The sequence below is a fragment of the Solanum pennellii genome, chromosome 9 (genome assembly GCF_001406875.1).
Source record: "Solanum pennellii chromosome 9, SPENNV200".
Lineage (NCBI taxonomy): Eukaryota > Viridiplantae > Streptophyta > Magnoliopsida > Solanales > Solanaceae > Solanum > Solanum pennellii.
Genome location: NC_028645.1, coordinates 663,994 through 681,730, shown reverse-complemented (window position 1 = coordinate 681,730; position 17,737 = coordinate 663,994). Strand labels below are relative to the sequence as shown.

General features: G+C 40.3%; 1 protein-coding gene across 4 annotated transcripts; it reads right to left on the bottom strand.

The window, feature by feature from the left end:
- Positions 1 to 12,563: 12,563 nt before the first annotated feature.
- Positions 12,564 to 17,453, bottom strand: LOC107031617 (serine/arginine-rich splicing factor RS2Z33-like). Of its 4 annotated transcripts, none has more exons than XM_015233046.2 (7): positions 17,358 to 17,453; positions 15,658 to 15,788; positions 14,571 to 14,610; positions 14,357 to 14,452; positions 13,744 to 13,940; positions 13,554 to 13,652; positions 12,564 to 13,267 (listed from the first exon to the last, which is right to left on the bottom strand). In XM_015233046.2, the coding sequence occupies exons 2-7, from the start codon at positions 15,765 to 15,767 to the stop codon at positions 12,862 to 12,864; spliced, it is 948 nt and encodes a 315-aa protein (XP_015088532.1). In that variant the 5' UTR covers positions 15,768 to 15,788; positions 17,358 to 17,453; the 3' UTR covers positions 12,564 to 12,861. The 4 variants fall into 4 exon arrangements, with proteins under 4 accessions (XP_015088532.1, XP_015088533.1, XP_015088535.1 ...); XM_015233047.2 differs by having other exon boundaries at positions 13,554 to 13,649; XM_015233049.2 differs by having other exon boundaries at positions 14,571 to 14,903; positions 17,358 to 17,420.
- Positions 17,454 to 17,737: the final 284 nt, after the last annotated feature.

The following is a 17,737-nucleotide window of genomic DNA, read 5'->3' as shown; positions in this document are numbered from 1 at the left end:
CAAACCATTTTTTGGGTGATCCGGATTCCGACGTCAAATATTCCAAATTTTTTTGTGGACGTCCCGTCAAGACCTTGTATATGCATCCGATTGGCCCTCACAGCCCGTCCGACCCATATGGAAGGTCAAACGAGCCCCTAAGCGAGCATAACCCTCATTTCGACGATTTTCGTGTGCTATAGCAAATCATTTTTTGGGTGATGCGGATTCCGACGTCAAAAATGCCAAATTTTTTTGAGGACGTCCGTCAAGACCTTCTCTATGCATCCGGTTGGACATCACGTCCCGTCCGAACCATTTGGAAGGTCAAACGAGCCCCGAAGCGAGCATACGCCTCATTTCGACGATTTTCGTGTGCTATAGCAAATCATTTTTTGGGTGATGCGGATTCCGACGTCAAAAATGCCAAATTTTTTCGTGGACGTCCGTCAAGACCTTGTCTATGCATCCGGTTGTCCCTCACGGCTATTTCAACCCATTTTCAAGGTCAAACAAGCCCTGAAGCGCGCATACCCCCCATTTCGATGATTTTCGTGTGCTATGGCAAACCATATTTGGGTGATCCGGATTCCGACGTTAAAAATGCCAAAAATTCTTGTGAACGTCCGTCAAGACCTTGGCTATGCATTCAGTTGGCCCTCACGGCCATTCCGACCTATTTTGAAGGTCAAACAAACCCCGAAGCGCGCATACCCCTCATTTCGATGATTTTCATTTGCTATAGCAAACCATTTTTTGTGTGATCCGGATTCAAGCTTCAAAAATGCCAAAAAAATTTGTGGATGTTCGTCAAGACCTTGGCTATGCATCCGGTTATTCCTCACGGCCATTCCAACCCATTTTCAAGGTCAAACTAGCCCTGAAGCGCGCATACACCCCATTCAATGATTTTCGTGTGCTATAGCAAACCATTTTTGGGGTTATCCGGTCTCCTACGTCAAAAATGCCAAATTTTTTATCGACGTCCATAAAAACCTTGTTTATGCATTCAGTTGGCCCTCATGTCCATTTTGACCCATTTTCAAGGTCAAACAAGACCCAAAGAGCGCATAACCCCTATTTCGACGATTTTCGTGTGCTATAGCAAATCGTTTTTTGGGTGATCTGGATTCTGACATCAAAAATGCTAAAATTTTATGTGGACGTCCGTCAAGACCTTATCTATGTATCCTATTTGCCCTCACGCCTAGTCCAAACCAATCAAGGTCAAACGAGCCTTGACGCGCGCATACCCCCCATATTGATGATTTTCGTGTGCTATAGCAAACCATTTTTTGAGTGATCCGAATTCTGATGTCAAAAATGCAAAAAATTTGTTGTGGACGTCCGTCGAGACTTCGGCTATGCATCCGGTTGGCCCTCACGGCCATTTCGACCTATTTTGAAGGTCAAACGAACCCCGCAGCGTGCATACCCCTAATTTCGATGATTTTCATTTGCTATAGTAAACCATTTTTTGTGTTATCCAGATTCCGACTTCAAAAATGCCAAAAAATGTTGTGGACGTCCTTCAAGACCTTAGCTATGCATCCGGTTGACCTTCATGTCCATTTCGACCAATTTTAAAGGTCAAACAAGCTCCAAGTGTGCATACCCCCCATTTCGATGATTTTCGTGTGCTATAGCAAACCTTTTTTTGGGTGATCCTGATTCCGACGTCAAAAATGCCAAAAATTTTTGTGGACGTCCTTAAAGACTTTGGCTATGCATCCGGTTAGCCCTCACGGCCATTCCGACCTATTTTGAAGGTCAAATGAGTCCAGCAGCGTGCATACCCCTCATTTCGATGATGTTCATGTGCTATAGTAACCATTTTTTGTGTGATCCGGATTCCAACTTCAAAAATTCCAAATTTTTTTGTGGACGTACGTCAAGACCTTGACTATGCATCAGGTTGGCCTTCATGTCCATTTCGACCCATTTTAAAGGTCAAACAAGCTCCAAGCGTGCATATCTCCCATTTCGATGATTCTCGTGTGCTATAGCAAACCATTTATTGGGTGATCCCGATTCCGACGTGAATAATGCCAAAAATTTTTGTGGAAGTCCGACAATACTTTGTCTATGCATTCGGTTGGCCCTCACGATCATTCTGACACATTTTCAAGGTCAGACGAGCCCCGAAGCGCATACCTCCCATTTCGATGATTTTCGTGTGCTAGCAAACTATTTTTTGGATGATCCGGATTGCGACGTCAAAAATGCAAAAAAATTTTATGGACGTCCGTAAAGACCTTGGATGTGCATTAGGATGGCCCTCACGGCCATATCGACCCGTTTTCAAGGTCAAACGAGACCGGAAGCGCGCATACACCCTATTTCAACGATTTTCGTGTGCTATAGCAAATCATTTTTTGGGTGATATGGATTCCAACGTCAAAAATGCCAAAATTTTGTGTGGACATCCGTCAAAATCTTAGCTATGCATCCGGTTCGCCCTCACGGCTATTTCGACCCATTTTCAAGGTCAAACAAGTCATGAAGCGCGCATACCCCCCATTTCGATGATTTTCGTGTGCTATGGCAAACCATTTTTGGGTGATTCAGATTCCGACGTCAAAAATGCCAAAAAAAAATTGTGGACGTCCGTCAAGACCCTGGCTATGTATCCGGTTGGCCCTCGTGGCTATTCCGACCTATTTTGAAGGTCAAACGAGCCCCGAAGTGCGCATACCCATCATTTCGATGATTTTCATGTGCGATTGCAAACCATTTTTTGTGTGATCCGGATTCTGACTTCAAAAATGCCAGTAATTTTTGTGGACGTCCATCAGGACCTTGGATATGCATCCGGTTGTCCCTCAGGGCCATTCCAACCCATTTTCAAGGTTAAACAAGACCGGAAGCGCGCATACCCCCTATTTCTATGATTTTCGTGTGCTATAGCAAATCATTTTTTGGGTGATCTGGATTCCAACGTCAAAAATGCCAAATTTTGTGTGGACGTCCGCCAAGACCTTAGCTATGGAACCGGTTTGCCCTCACGGCTATTTCTACCCATTTTCAAGGTCAAACGAGCCCTGAAACGCGCATACCCCCCATATCGATGATTTTCGTGTGCTATAGCAAACCATTTTTCGAGTGATCCGGATTCCGACGTCAAAAACGCCAAAAAAATTTATGGACGTCCGTCAAGACCTTGTCTATGCATCCGGTTGTCCCTCACGGCTATTCCAACCTATTTTGAAGGTCAAACGAGCCTCGAAGCGTGCATACCCCTCATTTCGATGATATCATGTGCTAAGGAAACCATTTTTTGTGTTATCCGATTTCCGACTTCAAAAATGCCAAAAAATTTTGTGCATGTCCGTCAAGACCTTAGCTATGCATCCGGTTTTCCCTCACGGCTATTTCAACCCATTTTCAAGGTCAAACAAGCCCTGAAGCGCGCATACCCCCCATTTCGATGATTTTTGTGTGCTATGGCAAACCATATTTGGGTGATTCGGATTCCGACGTTAAAAATGCCAAAAATTCTTGTGAACGTCCGTCAAGACCTTGGCTATGCATTCAGTTGGCCCTCACGGCCATTCCGACCTATTTTGAAGGACAAACAAACCCCGAAGCGCGCATACCCATCATTTCGATGATTTTCATTTGCTATAGCAAACCATTTTTTGTGTGATCCGGATTCAAGCTTCAAAAATGCCAAAAAATTTGTGGATGTTCGTCAAGACCTTGGATATGCATCCGGTTATCCCTCACGGCCATTCCAACCCATTTTCAAGGTCAAACGAGCCCTGAAGCGCGCATACACCCCATTCGATGATTTTCGTGTGCTATAGCAAACCATTTTTGGGGTGATCCGGTCTCCTACGTCAAAAATGCCAAATTTTTTATCGACCTCCATAAAAACCTTGTTTATGCATTCAGTTGGCCCTCATGTCCATTTTTACCCATTTTCAAGGTCAAACGAGACCCAAAGAGCGCATAACCCCTATTTCGACGATTTTCGTGTGCTATAGCAAATCGTTTTTTGGGTGATCTGGATTCTGACATCAAAAATGCTAAAATTTTATGTGGACGTCCGTCAAGACCTTAGCTATGTATCCTATTTTCCCTCACGCCTAGTCCGAACCATTTTCAAGGTCAAACGAGCCTTGAAGCGCGCATACCCCCCATTTTGATGATTTTCGTGTGCTATAGCAAACCATTTTTTGAGTGATCCGAATTCCGATGTCAAAAATGCAAACAATTTGTTGTGGACGTCCGTCAAGACTTCGGCTATGCATCCGATTGGCCCTCACGTCCATTTCGACCTATTTTGAAGGTCAAAAGAACCCCGCAGCGTGCATACCCCTCATTTCGATGATTTTCATGTGCTATAGTAAAGCATTTTTTGTGTTATCCAGATTCCGACTTCAAAAATGCCAAAAAATTTTGTGGACGTCCTTCAAGACCTTAGCTATGCATCAGGTTGACCTTCATGTCCATTCCGACCAATTTTAAAGGTCAAAGAATCTCCAAGCGCGCATACCTCCCATTTCGATGATTTTCGTGTGCTATACCAAACCGTTTATTGGGTGATCTAGATTCCGACGTGAATAATGCCAAACTTTTTTTTGGAAGTCCGTCAAGACATTAGCTATGCATTTGGTTGGCCCTCACGATCATTCCGACACATTTTCGAGGTTAAACTAGCCCCGAAGCGCATACCCACCATTTCAACGATTTTTGTGTGCTATAGCAAACCATTTTTTTGGTGATCCAAATTCCGACGTCAAAAATGCAAAAATTTTTATAGACGTCCGTAAAGACCTTGGATATGCATAAGGTTTGCCCTCACGGCCATTTCGACCCATTTTCAAGGTCAAATGAGACCGGAAGCGCGCATACCCCCTATTTCGACGATTTTCGTTTGCTATAGCAAATCATTTTTTGGGTGATCTGGATTCCAACGTCAAAAATACCAAAATTTTGTGTGGACGTCCGTCAAGTCCTTAGCTATGCTTCCGGTTTACCCTCGCGGCCATTCCAACCCATTTTGAAGGTCAAACGAGCCTCGAAGCGTGCATACCCCCCATATCGATGATTTTCGTGTGCTATAGCAAAGCATTTTTTAGATGATCAGGATTCCGACTTCAAAAATGCCAAAATCTTCTAGGACATCCGTCAATAACTGTCTACGCATTCAGTTTTCCCTCCTGGCCATTCCGACCCATTTTCAAGGTCAAACAAGCCCTGAAGCACGCATACCCCCCATTTCGATGATTTTCGTGTGCTATAGCAAACAATTTTTTGGGTGATCCGGTTTCCTAGGTCAAAAATGCCAAATTTTTTATGGACATCCGTAAAGACCTTGTATATGAATTTGGTTGTCCCTCATGGCCATTTCGACCCATTTTCAAGGTCAAACGAGACCTGAAGCGCGCATACCCCTTATTTCGACGATTTTCGTGTGCTATAGCAAATAATCTTTTGGGTTATATGGATTCTGATGTCAAATGCTAAACTTTTGTGTGGACATCCGTCAAGACCTTAGATATGCATCCGATTTTCCCTCACACCTATTTCGACCCATTTTCAAGGTCAAACGAGCCCTGAAGCGTGCATACCCCCCATTTCGATGATTTTCGTGTGCTATAGCAAACCATTTTTTGGGTGATCAGGATTCCGACTTCAAAAATGCCAAAAATTTTTGTAGACGTTTGTCAAGACCTTAGTTAAGCATCCAGTTTTCCCTAACGGCTATTTCAACCCATTTTCAAGGTTAAACGAGCCCTGAAGCGCGCATACCCCTCATTTCGATGATTTTCGTGTGATATAGCGAACCATTTTTGGGTGATCCGAATTCCGACGTCAAAACTGCCAAAACTTTTTGTGGACGTCCGTCAAGACCTTGGTTATGCATCTGGTTGGACCTCACGGCCATTCCGGCCTATTTTGAAAATCAAACGAGCCCCAAAGCGCGCATACCCCCTATTTCGACGATTTTCGTGTGCTATAGCAAATTATTTTTTAGGTGATCTGGATTCTGACGTCAAAAATGCTAAACTTTTAAGTGGACGTCCGTCAATACCTTAGCTATACATCCGATTTTCCCTCACGCCTATTCCGACCCATTTTCAAGGTCAAACGAGCCATGAAGCGCGCATACCCCCCATTTCGATGATTTTCGTGTGCTATAGCAAACCATTTTTTGGATGATCCGGATTCCGACGTCAAAATGCCAAAAATTTTTGTGGACGTCCGTTAGGACTTTGGTAATGCATTCGGTTAGCCCTCACGGCCATTATGACCTATTTTGAAAATCACACGAGCCCCGAAGCGCGCATAACCCTCATTTCGATGATTTTCATGTGGTATAGTCAACCATTTTTTCTGTTATCCGAATTCCAACTTCAAAAATACCAAAAACTTTTGGAAGTCCTTCAAGACCTTGGCTATGCATCCGGTTTTCCCTCACGGCTATTTCGACCCATTTTCAAGGTCAAACAATCCCTGAAGCGCGCATACCCCTCATTTCGACGATTTTCGTGTGCTATAGCAAACCATTTTTGGGTGATCCGGATTCTGACATAAAACTGCCAAAACTTTTTGTGGACGTCCGTCAAGACTTTGTCTATGCATCCGGTTTGCCCTCACAGCCATTCTAATCTATTTTGAAGGTTAAACGAGTCCCGAAGCGTGCATACCCCTCATTTCGATGATTTTCATGTGCTATAGTAAACCATTTTTTGTGTGATCCGGATTCCGACTTCAAAAATGCCAAAAAAAAATTTTTGACGTCCGTCAAGACCTTGGCTATGCATCCGGTTGGACTTCATGTCTATTCCGACCCACTTTAAAGGTCAAACAAGCTCCAAGTGCGCATACCTCCCATTTCGATGATTTTCGTGTGCTATAGCAAGCCATTTATTGGGTGATCCAGATTCCGACGTGAATAATGCCAAAAAGTTTTGTGGAAGTCCATCAAGACTTTGTATATGCATTCGGTTGTCCCTCACAATCATTTCGACACATTTTCTAGGTCAAACGAGCCCCGAAGCGCATATCCCCCATTTCGATGATTTTCGTGTGTTATAGCAAACCATTTTTGGGTGATTCGGATTTCGACGTCAAAAATGCAAAAAAAATTTATGGACGTTTGTAAAGACCTTGGATATGCTAAGGTTGGCCCTCACGGCCATTTCGACCCATTTTCAAGATCAAACGAGACCGGAAGCGCGCATACCCTTTATTTCGACGATTTTCGTGTGCTATAGCAAATCCTTTTTTAGGTGATCTGAATTCCTACGTTTAAAATGCCAAAATTTTGTGTGGAGTTCGTCAAGACCTTAGCTATGTATCCGGTTTGCACTCACGGCTATTTCGACCCATTTTTAAGGTCAAACGAGCCTCGAAGCGTGCATACCACCCATTTCGATGATTTTCGTGCGCTATAACAAACTATTTTTGGGGGGGATCCGGATTCCGACGTCAAAAATGCCAAAAATTTTTGTGGACGTCCGTCAAAACCTTGTCTATGCATCCGGTTCGCCCTCACGGCCATTCCGACCTATTTTGAAGGTCAAACGAGCCCCGAAGCGTGCATACCCCTCATTTCGATAATTTTCATGTGCTATAGTAAAATATTTTTTCTGTTATCCGGATTCCCACTTCAAAAATTTTTGTGGACGTCCGTCAAGACCATAGCTATGCATCCAGTTTTCCCTCACGTCTATTTCAACCCATTTTCAAGGTCAAACGAGCCCTGAAGCGCGCATACCCCTGATTTCAATGATTTTCGTGTGCTATAGCAAACCATTTTTTGGGTGATCCGGATTCCGACGTCAAAAATGCCAAATTTTTTTGTGTACGTCCGTCAAGACCTTGGCTATGCATCCGGTTGGCCCTCACGGCCATTCCGACCTATTTTGAAGGTCAAACAAGCCCTAAAGCGCGCATACCCCCCTTTTCGATGATTTTCGTGTGCTATAGCAAACCTTTTTTTGTGTGATCCGGATTCTGACGTCAAAAATGCCAAGTATTTTGTGGACGTCCGTCAAGAACTTGGCTATGCATCCGGTTGGCCATCACGGCCATTCCAACCCATTTTCAAGGTCAAACGAGCCCCGAAGCGTGCATACCCCCCATTTCGATGATTTTCGTATGCTATAGCAAAACATTTTTTGGGTGATCCGGATTCCAACTTCAAAAATGTCAAAATTTTTGTGGACGTCCGTCAATAACTTGTCTATGCATTCAGTTTGCCCTCATTTCCATTTCGACCCATATTCAAGGTCAAACGAGCACTGAAGCGCGTATACCCCCGATTTCGATGATTTTCGTGTGCTTTAGCAAACCATTTTTTGGGTGATCCAGATTCCGACGTCAAAAATGCCAAAATTTTTGTGGACGTCCGTCAAGACCTTGGCTATGCATCCGGTTGGCCCTCACGGCCATTCCGACCTATTTTGAAGGTCAAAAGAGCCCCGAAGCGCGCATACCCCTCATTTCGATGATTTTCATGTGCTATATAAAACCATTTTTTGTGTGATCCGGATTCCAACTTCAAAAATGCCAAAAAATTTTATGGACGTCCGTCAAGACCGTGTCTATGCATTCGGTTTGCCCTAACGGCCATTCCAACCCATTTTCAAGGTCAAATGAGCCCTGAAGCGCGCATACCCCCCATTTCGATGATTTTCGTGTGCTGCATCAAACCATTTCTGTGGGTGATTCGGATTCCAACTTCAAAAATGCCAAAAAAATTTGTGGACATCCGCCAAGACCTTGGCTATGCATCCGGTTGGGCTTCATGGCTATTCCAACCTATTTTCAAGGTCAAACGAGCCCAAAACGTGCATACCCCCATTTCGATGATTTTCGTGTGCAATAGCAAAGCATTTTTTTGGTGATCCGAATTCCCACTTCAAAAGTGCCAAAATTTTGGTGGACGTCCTTCAATAACTTTTCTATGCATTCATTTTGCCCTCACACAAAATTCAGCAAATAAGAGGTTTTATTTGCTTTGCGGCTCGTTTGACCTTCAAAATTGATCGTTTTAGCCGTGAAGGTCAATTGACTTCATAGTTAACTTCTTAATAGACATTCAAAAATATTTTGGCAAAAAAATGTCGAAATTCCTGATCACCAAAAAAGATCGTGACAATAGCACACAAAAATCAGAAAATGAGGAGTTTACCTGCTCTGGGCTTGTTTAACCTTCAAAATGGTTCGTTTTGGCCGTCAGGGACAACTGGATCCGTAGATTATGTCTTACAGATGTCCAGGAAAAATTTGGGCAAAACGACGTTAAAATTCTGAAAAACATAAAGTCCATCGGGCACACGAAATTAGCAAAATGGGCGGTACCAGCTTCAAGACTTGTTTGATCTTCAAAATGAGTCGTTTTGGCCTTCAAGGCCAACTAGCTTCATAGCTAATGTCGTAAAAGATGTCCTCAAAATAATTGGGCAAAAGACGTCAAAATTCTGAATAACCAAAAAAGATTGTGGACTATATATCACAAAAAATTGGCAAAATTAAGGGTTTACCTGTTTTAGGGCTCGTTTGACTTTCTAAGTGATGTGTTTTAGTCCTCAGTGCCAACAAGTTACATAGATAACATCTTACTGGACGTCCACAAAAAAATTGAACAAAAAAATGTCAAAATTCCATATCAACAAAAATCCATGAAATATAGTACACGAAAATTGTCAAAATGTGGTACACCTTCGGGGCTCGTTTGACCTTGAAAATAGGTTGTTTTGATCGTCAAGGCCAACTAGATCCATATTTAACGTTTTAACCGGCGTTCATGAAAAATATTAGCAAAAAAAATGTCGAAATTTTGGATCACCAATAATACATGGACTAAACCACACGAAATTCAGCAAAATAAGAGATTTACCTGCTTCGGGGCTTATTTGACCTTCAAAATGGATCGTTTTGGCCGTCACGATCAACTGTCTCCATATCTAACGTCTTAATGGATGTTCATAAAAAAATTTGCAAAAATAATGTCAGAATTTCTGATCACAAAAAAATTGTGGACTATAACTCACAACAGCTGGCAAAATGAGAGGTTAACCTGCTCTAGCTTGTTTAACCTTCAAAATGATTTGTTGTGGCCGTCAGGGACAACTAACTCCATCAATACAGTCTTAATAGACGTCCACGAAAAATTTGGGCAAAAAAGACGTCAGAATTTCTTATCGCCAAAAATCCATATACTATAGTACACAAAATCAACAAAATTAAGTGTACCTGCTTCTCGGCTCGTTTGTCCTTGAAAATTGGTTGTTTCGACCATCATGGCCAACTGGCTCCATAACTAATGACATAACGGAAGTCAACAAAAAATTCGGGTAAAAAAGACGTCAAAATTTCAGATCACCAAAAATACATGGACTATTGGACATGAAAATCGGTAAAATTGGGGATTTACCTTCTTCATGGCTCATTTGACCTTCAAAATTTGTTGATTTGTCTGTCACAGCCAACTAACTCCATAACTAACGTATTAACTGATGTCTACAAAAAAATTGGGCAAAAAGACTTTGAAATATTATATCATTAATAAAATACGTTGACTATAACACAAAAAAATTGGCAAAATGAAGGATTTACCTGCTTCAGGATTCCTTTGACCTTCGAATTGGTATTTTTGGCTGTAAAGACGAACTGGCTCCACAGATAGCGTCTTAACGGATATCCACAAATATTTTTGGACCAAAAAAACGTCAGGATTAGCAATCACAAAAAATACATGGACTATAATACATCAAAATTGGCAAAATAGGGTATACGTGCTTAGGGACTTGTTTGACTTTAAAAATTAGTCGTTTTGGCCGTCCAAACCAACTGGCTCCGTAGCTAACGTCTTAAAAGACGTCCACAAAAGTTTAGGCAAAAAGACGTAAGAATTCAAGATTACCAAAAATTCATGGATTAAGCACACGAAAATAGGCAAAATGAGGGGTTTACCAGATTCAGGGATCGTTTGACCTTGAAAAATTGACCGTTTTGGTTGTCAGGACCATTTACATCCATAGCTAACGTCTTATCGGACGTCCACATAAAATTTGGGCAAAAAAGACATTTGAATTTTGGATCACCAAAATTATTGTGGATTATAACACATGAAAATCGATAAATTGAGGGGTTTACCTGCTTCGGGACTTGTTTGACCTTCAAAGTCGTCTGTTTTGGCCGTTAAGGTCAATTGTCTCCATAACTAACGTCTCAACGGACGTCTGTAAAATATTTAGGCAAAAAAATTGTCAATATTATTGATCACCAAAAAATATTTTGGACTATAAAACACGAAATCGGTGAAATGAAGGGGTTTACCTACTTCTGGGCTCGTTTGGCCTTCGTAATGGAACATTTTGATTGTCACGGCCAACTGACTCCATAAGTAACGTCTTAACGTATGTCCACAAAAAAATTGGGCAAAAAAGACGTCGAAATTTTGAATTACCAAAAAAATCGTGGAGTAAGCATGAAAATCGACAAAATGAGAGATTCATATGCTCCGGGGCTCTTTTGACCTTCAAGTTGGTGCATTNGCTTCTGGGCTCGTTTGGCCTTCGTAATGGAACATTTTGATTGTCACGGCCAACTGACTCCATAAGTAACGTCTTAACGGATGTCCACAAAAAAATTGGGCAAAAAAGACGTCGAAATTTTGAATTACCAAAAAAATCGTGGAGTAAGCACGAAAATCGACAAAATGAGAGATTCATATGCTCCGGGGCTCTTTTGACCTTCAAGTTGGTGCATTTTGACCGTCAATGCCAACTAGCTCTATAGATAATGTCTTATCAAATGTTCACAAAAAATTTGGGCATAAAAGACATCAGAATTCTAGATTATAAAAAATTCATTGACAATAGTACACGAAAATCGGCAAAATATGATATACTTATTTCGGGACTCGTTTGACTTTGAAAATTGGTCGTTTTGGTCTTCAAGGCCAACTGACTCCATAGCAAACGTCTTAATGGAGGTCCACAGAAAATTTGAGCAAAAAAGACATTAAAATTCCATATCACCAAAAATCAATTGACTATAGCACACAAAAATCGACAATTGGGAGGTTTACCTACTTCGGAACTCATTTGACCTTCAAAATGGATCGTTCTTGAACCCAGGGTCAATAGATAACGTCTTAACGGACTATGGTTCACCATTCTTCTTTGTGATATTTGATGTTATTTTTGCCAAAAGTTTTTATTGACGTCTTAACGACGTGAGCTATGGAATTTGTTTGCCCTGACTGACGACCAAAATGGTCCATTTTCAAAGTCAAACGATCTGAAATCTCACTAGCATTAGCACGCCACGAAGACTAAGTAGTTGATGGGATAGGTAATTGTCTGTTCTCTTCATTCAAAAAGAATAACCTAGTTTAACTTGAAATGAGATTTTTAAAATGAAAAAAAAAAAATTAATCTTGTAATTCTAAATTGAAGTAATATCAAATGTACCAAAATATCTTTTAACGTTAGTTTAAACAGGTCATGTAAAAAATTAAAGTTTATTAGCAAAACAATAAACGGATCATTCTATATGAAGGAGACTACAAAGAAAATTGATCATTCTTTTTTAAACGGAAATATCACATTACTTTCAAATTTGGAGACTCAAGATAAGTGATATATATCCTTAGTTCTCTAATATGAAGAATGTACATGGATCAAGAAGCCAGCAAACTAGTCACTGCAAATACATCAGAGGCTCTGTAGTTTCATTGTTTGAACATGTTTCATATTATAGTTCAATAGCTAGTCTAGTAATTCATCAAATACCAAGCACTGCACTAACATATAATAATCCCAAATATAGATGCAAAGTCTGACACTTTCAAGTACACATCTCATTAGTTCTCACAAGGTCCAGCCTTCACAAAAATTAAAAAAGTTCCACCAAGTTTCAAGGTGACTGGCTCTCTCTATCAGAGTGTTGATTACGAAACTCACCTTCATCCTCATCATCTTCATGGTTCCTCTGGTACTTGGGACTCGGACTTCGACTTCCACCATTAGCTTCAGCAGGGCTGTCATCATCATACTTTCGAGGAGCTGGGCTATCCCTTCTAGGACTTGAAGGACTGACGCTCCTCTCTCTGGGGCTTTGGCTATAGGCACCTTCTTCTCTCATTGGTGAAGAAGGGCTCTTTGCTTCCATCGGGCTTCCCTCTTCAGGTGTTGGGCTGCGCTTCCTAGTCTTGGGTGGAGGGCTTGGACTATCCTTCCGTGGCTCGGGGCTCCTACTGTAGCTTCTTGATCGCTTGACCTGGTCGACTTGTTCTCTCTTTGGTGGCGGGGATCTTGATTGACTGAAAGAACAAAGGGAAGAGCTCAGATATAGTTCATAAAGTTGAAGCCGGAAAAAAATATTTGGAAGTTGAGGCTGTCTAGGTAGAAGCTTTACAAATTTCACCTGGTATACTCCCAAACTAATTTCTCAATATTTTATCTACTGATGATCAGTATTTGCAAATATTGATAGCCAAATATTTACAAATAATGACTTCAGTATCTGCAAGTGAATTCATCGGGACAATCCGAGCAAATAGCAAATCCCACAGCAAAATGAATGCCATTTAAAGTGTCGAAACTCACCTATAGCTGCGACTTCTGCTATAACTTCGACGAGGAGAACGTGAACGAGAACGTGAGCGTGACTTTGACCTAACAGGCGACCGTGAGTAGCTGCGTCTACTGCAATGAACACCACAAAGTCAAGAAACTCAAAAGGAAAAGATAAGGGGCATAAAATAAAGAAGGCAATTGCTTCATAGAGGTTAAGTACCTGAGTTTTTTAGGACTATTTGGGCATTTTCTTTCTATATGACCTCTTTCTCCACATCGATAACACTTGTTCTTCCAATCCCCAGCTTTGCAATCTCGAGCCCAGTGACCTTCAAGGCCACAGTTGAAGCAGCGACCTGACCCAGGAGCGGGTCCTTTGCCAAGATACTCACGCGAACCACCTGGTCCACGTGGCACCTAGAGAAACAACCATTATCCGATATCAGAATTGACCCATATGTATCATAGAAAACAAAGTTCAACAATTTATTCATTTACTTAAATATTTTGTGAATAGGATCATGCGAGGATCAACAGATACTACTACAATTAGCCCACTTCCGTTAAACTGGGATATGCATTTTGATGGTGTGTTTTTAACAAGAATCGCCTTCCTCTTTGGTGTTTTTTTTTTTCTTGAAGGGGGAGAGAGAGCAATAATGTTCAGCATCTATATATAATTCAACTTAAAAGGCAGAGAAAATAAAGTGCAGTTAAAAGAGAGAATCAAGGTTATCCAGCAGCTTTACTGGATTACTGGAGCCCTATTCACTAGTCAGGACAGCAAATTGACAAGAGGAAAATTCCAGGAAATACATGTATAGAATACTTACACCCTTGGCAAATTCCACAATTATGCGGCGTCCATCAATGTCACGGCCGTCTAAATAGTATCTTGCATCATCAGCATCTCGAGGATCACTAAATTCCTGTTGAAACAAATTGTGTAGCAAACAAAAAAATTTTGGCGGGGATTGTTGAGGGATCAAAATGGGAACTAATGAAAATATTAACACCATCAAGGGAAAACAGAGAGATGATACATACCACGAAGGCATAGTCGTGCTTCATGTCCACATCCCGTACTCTGCGGAAATGGTTGCCAGAAACAGTAAGGCCATCATTACTTACTTAAGCACAGGAAGTTCATGAACACTTGCCCCTCAAGACGAACTATACACCAGTTTGAGATTGTTGGGAATTCCATAAAAATACGCAAAGACATTATAGAACAGACCACCAAAGTCTCCTAAAACCGGGCAAGACTCCACCAAGGCCATTAAAGAAAGAATCACCGAATTCTCCTAAAACCCGGCAAGACTTTCCATCAAATCCACCAAGGCCACCCTCTCAAGATTGACCTTCAGGCCAGGCAAATGCCTATAAACCGTCAACAAGATCATTCAAGTTAAACTCACAAGCATCTGGAACACATTTTCCTTTATATATAATAATTGATAATATACCCGAGTAATACATATGCTTGGAAGGAAATTCCAACACACAGAAAGGGGACTTAAAAATATAAACCTCCACCGACTTTCTGCTGGTGTGCTAAACCAACTGTTCATTTCTAAGGAGTTCCCCACAGAAAACCATGATTATTGTACGATAGCAAACACAAATAAGTCGAGCTTTATGACAAACGATTATAAGGGCACACAGAGCAGGCAACTATGATCTTAGTATATCATATAAATTGGATGAACAGAACAATGGGGCATAAAACTCCCTTCCAGATGAAGGAAAAGAAATCAATGAGAAATAGGACAAAAAGAGTAGCACTGAAATACTTCGCCAGTACCCCCCGTCCAATTTTACATGCATAGGTGATCCATCAATTTGAGATCTAATGCTACGACCCTAAGGAACCAAGTATCTCATTGACAAATACAAATAACCTTCTATTATGGCTAAATTAAGCACCTTCATGGAAGAAGCAACTCTAGGACATCAACAAAAAACATTACATGGTTGTAACAAAAACAATTTTCCACAGAATTTCCGCAATATCAGTTGCTCAATGGCAACTGGCTATATCAAAAGCAGTTAGAAAGCAAATGACACTGTGATTGATGGCCTTATGCCTATACAAAGAAACGCATGATATGCCAAGAATCTGGAAAAGATTTACCTCCCATATTTACTGAACGCACGCTCCAGATCACGTGAACGGGTCCGTGAAGACAGGTGTCCCACATAGAGACGAGTGCTATTTCCCACACGATCATCATAACGAGGCATCTTCACAGCACAATTCTCAAACTGAAAACATGCACAGAACAAACATAATTTTTTTTTTAAGAATGATCAACAGAACAAAAATGATATAATATTATAACTCAATCCGTTTACATACATTTTAAATCACCCAGCACAAGATGTATCTAACCAAGTCAAACATGCCAAAAAGATATTTAGAGCAGAACTAATCTTGGGGTAATACAACGAACAAGAAATGAAAACTAGAACATTGAACAAAGATGATACCAATCTAAGCACAAAACTGATATAAGCCAAAATGCAAACTTATTTTGAGCTAGTTAAAGGACTTGAATCCCGTCCAACAGAGAAAAATAAGAGTTCAAAAGATAATCATGCATAAATAAGAATGTGTCTAATCTCTTTAATATTTCAAAAGAGAAAAAAAAAATCAAGCAGGTTCAACCTGACATATTCAATTTACATAATCCAACTCAGATGACTTCCCATCAACTCAAGCAGGATCTAACCAAAGTAGTATGATTTTAGCGACAGTTTAGAATTATCTCAACCAATTATGGAACCTAAGCGTCACCTCTTACCGCAAAAAGATCAACTCACAGTTTACTTCTTCTAACAAATTTTACATAAGCTTTCAGTGAGTAAAACAACCACAACCTGACAACCATTCCATATAATAAGAATCTAACATACTACATACTCATAGTAGTAAATTTCTCCTTCCCAAAAATTAAAATCAACAGCTTACAATATGCACACAGAATGATTAAGCCTTAACTTTCTTTTCGGAATTGAGAAAACTTCAATTTCTATAAGGTATTACAATGCCAAATAGTTACAGGTGCGCCACTACGAATGAAGAAAAGCATGCAGAACTCACATCGATAGAAACTCAGCACACTTTTAACAAGAAAACCAACAACATAATCACAACCAACCACAAATTCACATTTCTTGAAATCATGCTACTTCACAATCAAATTCCATAACAAGAAAACACCAACAGAAAAAATAACCACCACAAATTCACATTTCAAGAAACCATAATTCAATCCATATCAAACAATGTCAACAATTTCAAAAGCACAAAGCCAGAAAGCTTCAAGCCTTTTTCATAATTGTTGACAGGAAAACAACCTACACAACTTCTCACTATTAAAAATCACATAATAGATGACAACCCTTTTAACCTAGTCCAACCCCACATCAAAAAAACTCAAAAAATTGATTAAAAATCTCAGCTTTATACTAAGTCCTAACAAAAATTCCACAAATACTCACAAACCCAAAAAANGAAAGCTTCAAGCCTTTTTCATAATTGTTGACAGGAAAACAACCTACACAACTTCTCACTATTAAAAATCACATAATAGATGACAACCCTTTTAACCTAGTCCAACCCCACATCAAAAAAACTCAAAAAATTGAATAAAAATCTCAGCTTTATACTAAGTCCTAACAAAAATTCCACAAATACTCACAAACCCAAAAAAATCAACAAACCCCACAACAATTTCTCACTAAACACAAATCAACAAACCCTAAAATCAATAATTTTAATGCAATTAAAGAACAAATAAAATTAAAGGTAAAAAAAATTTAAAAAATTACCCAAATTATTCGAAATTCCTTTGTAATTTTTCTTTGGCTGCTTATCGAAACCCTGTAAAAGATAAACGAAGGAACTCTTAATATCAAAACGTTATCTTTTTCTCGAACCGACATAGAGATAATGAACGGCTCAGATCTCAATGATTGTATATCGGACGGTTAAGATTGATTGAGGCCCAAAATTAGTTTGTAATTTACAGGCCCATTTTGTTGAGCCCAAAGTAAAAATTGTTTGGAATTTGGATGGTAGTTAGCCTCTTAGGTTTCGTGTTGTATTGTCTCGATGAATATACTTTTTGAATAGATAGTATTATTTTTCATTGTTACGTAATGTCGTACGTGAGTAATTTGAAAGCATTCCGACGAGAAATAGATTATTA

Coding starts and splice junctions, on each gene's coding strand:
- LOC107031617 (XM_015233046.2), bottom strand. CDS start 15,767: ATGCCTCGTTATGATGATCGTGTGGGAAATAGCACTCGTCTCTATGTG. Junction 14,611..15,657: donor GCGTTCAGTAAATATGGGAG/GTAAATCTTTTC, acceptor CCATTTCCGCAG/AGTACGGGATGTGGACATGA. Junction 13,653..13,743: donor AATAGTCCTAAAAAACTCAG/GTACTTAACCTC, acceptor TGTTCATTGCAG/TAGACGCAGCTACTCACGGT.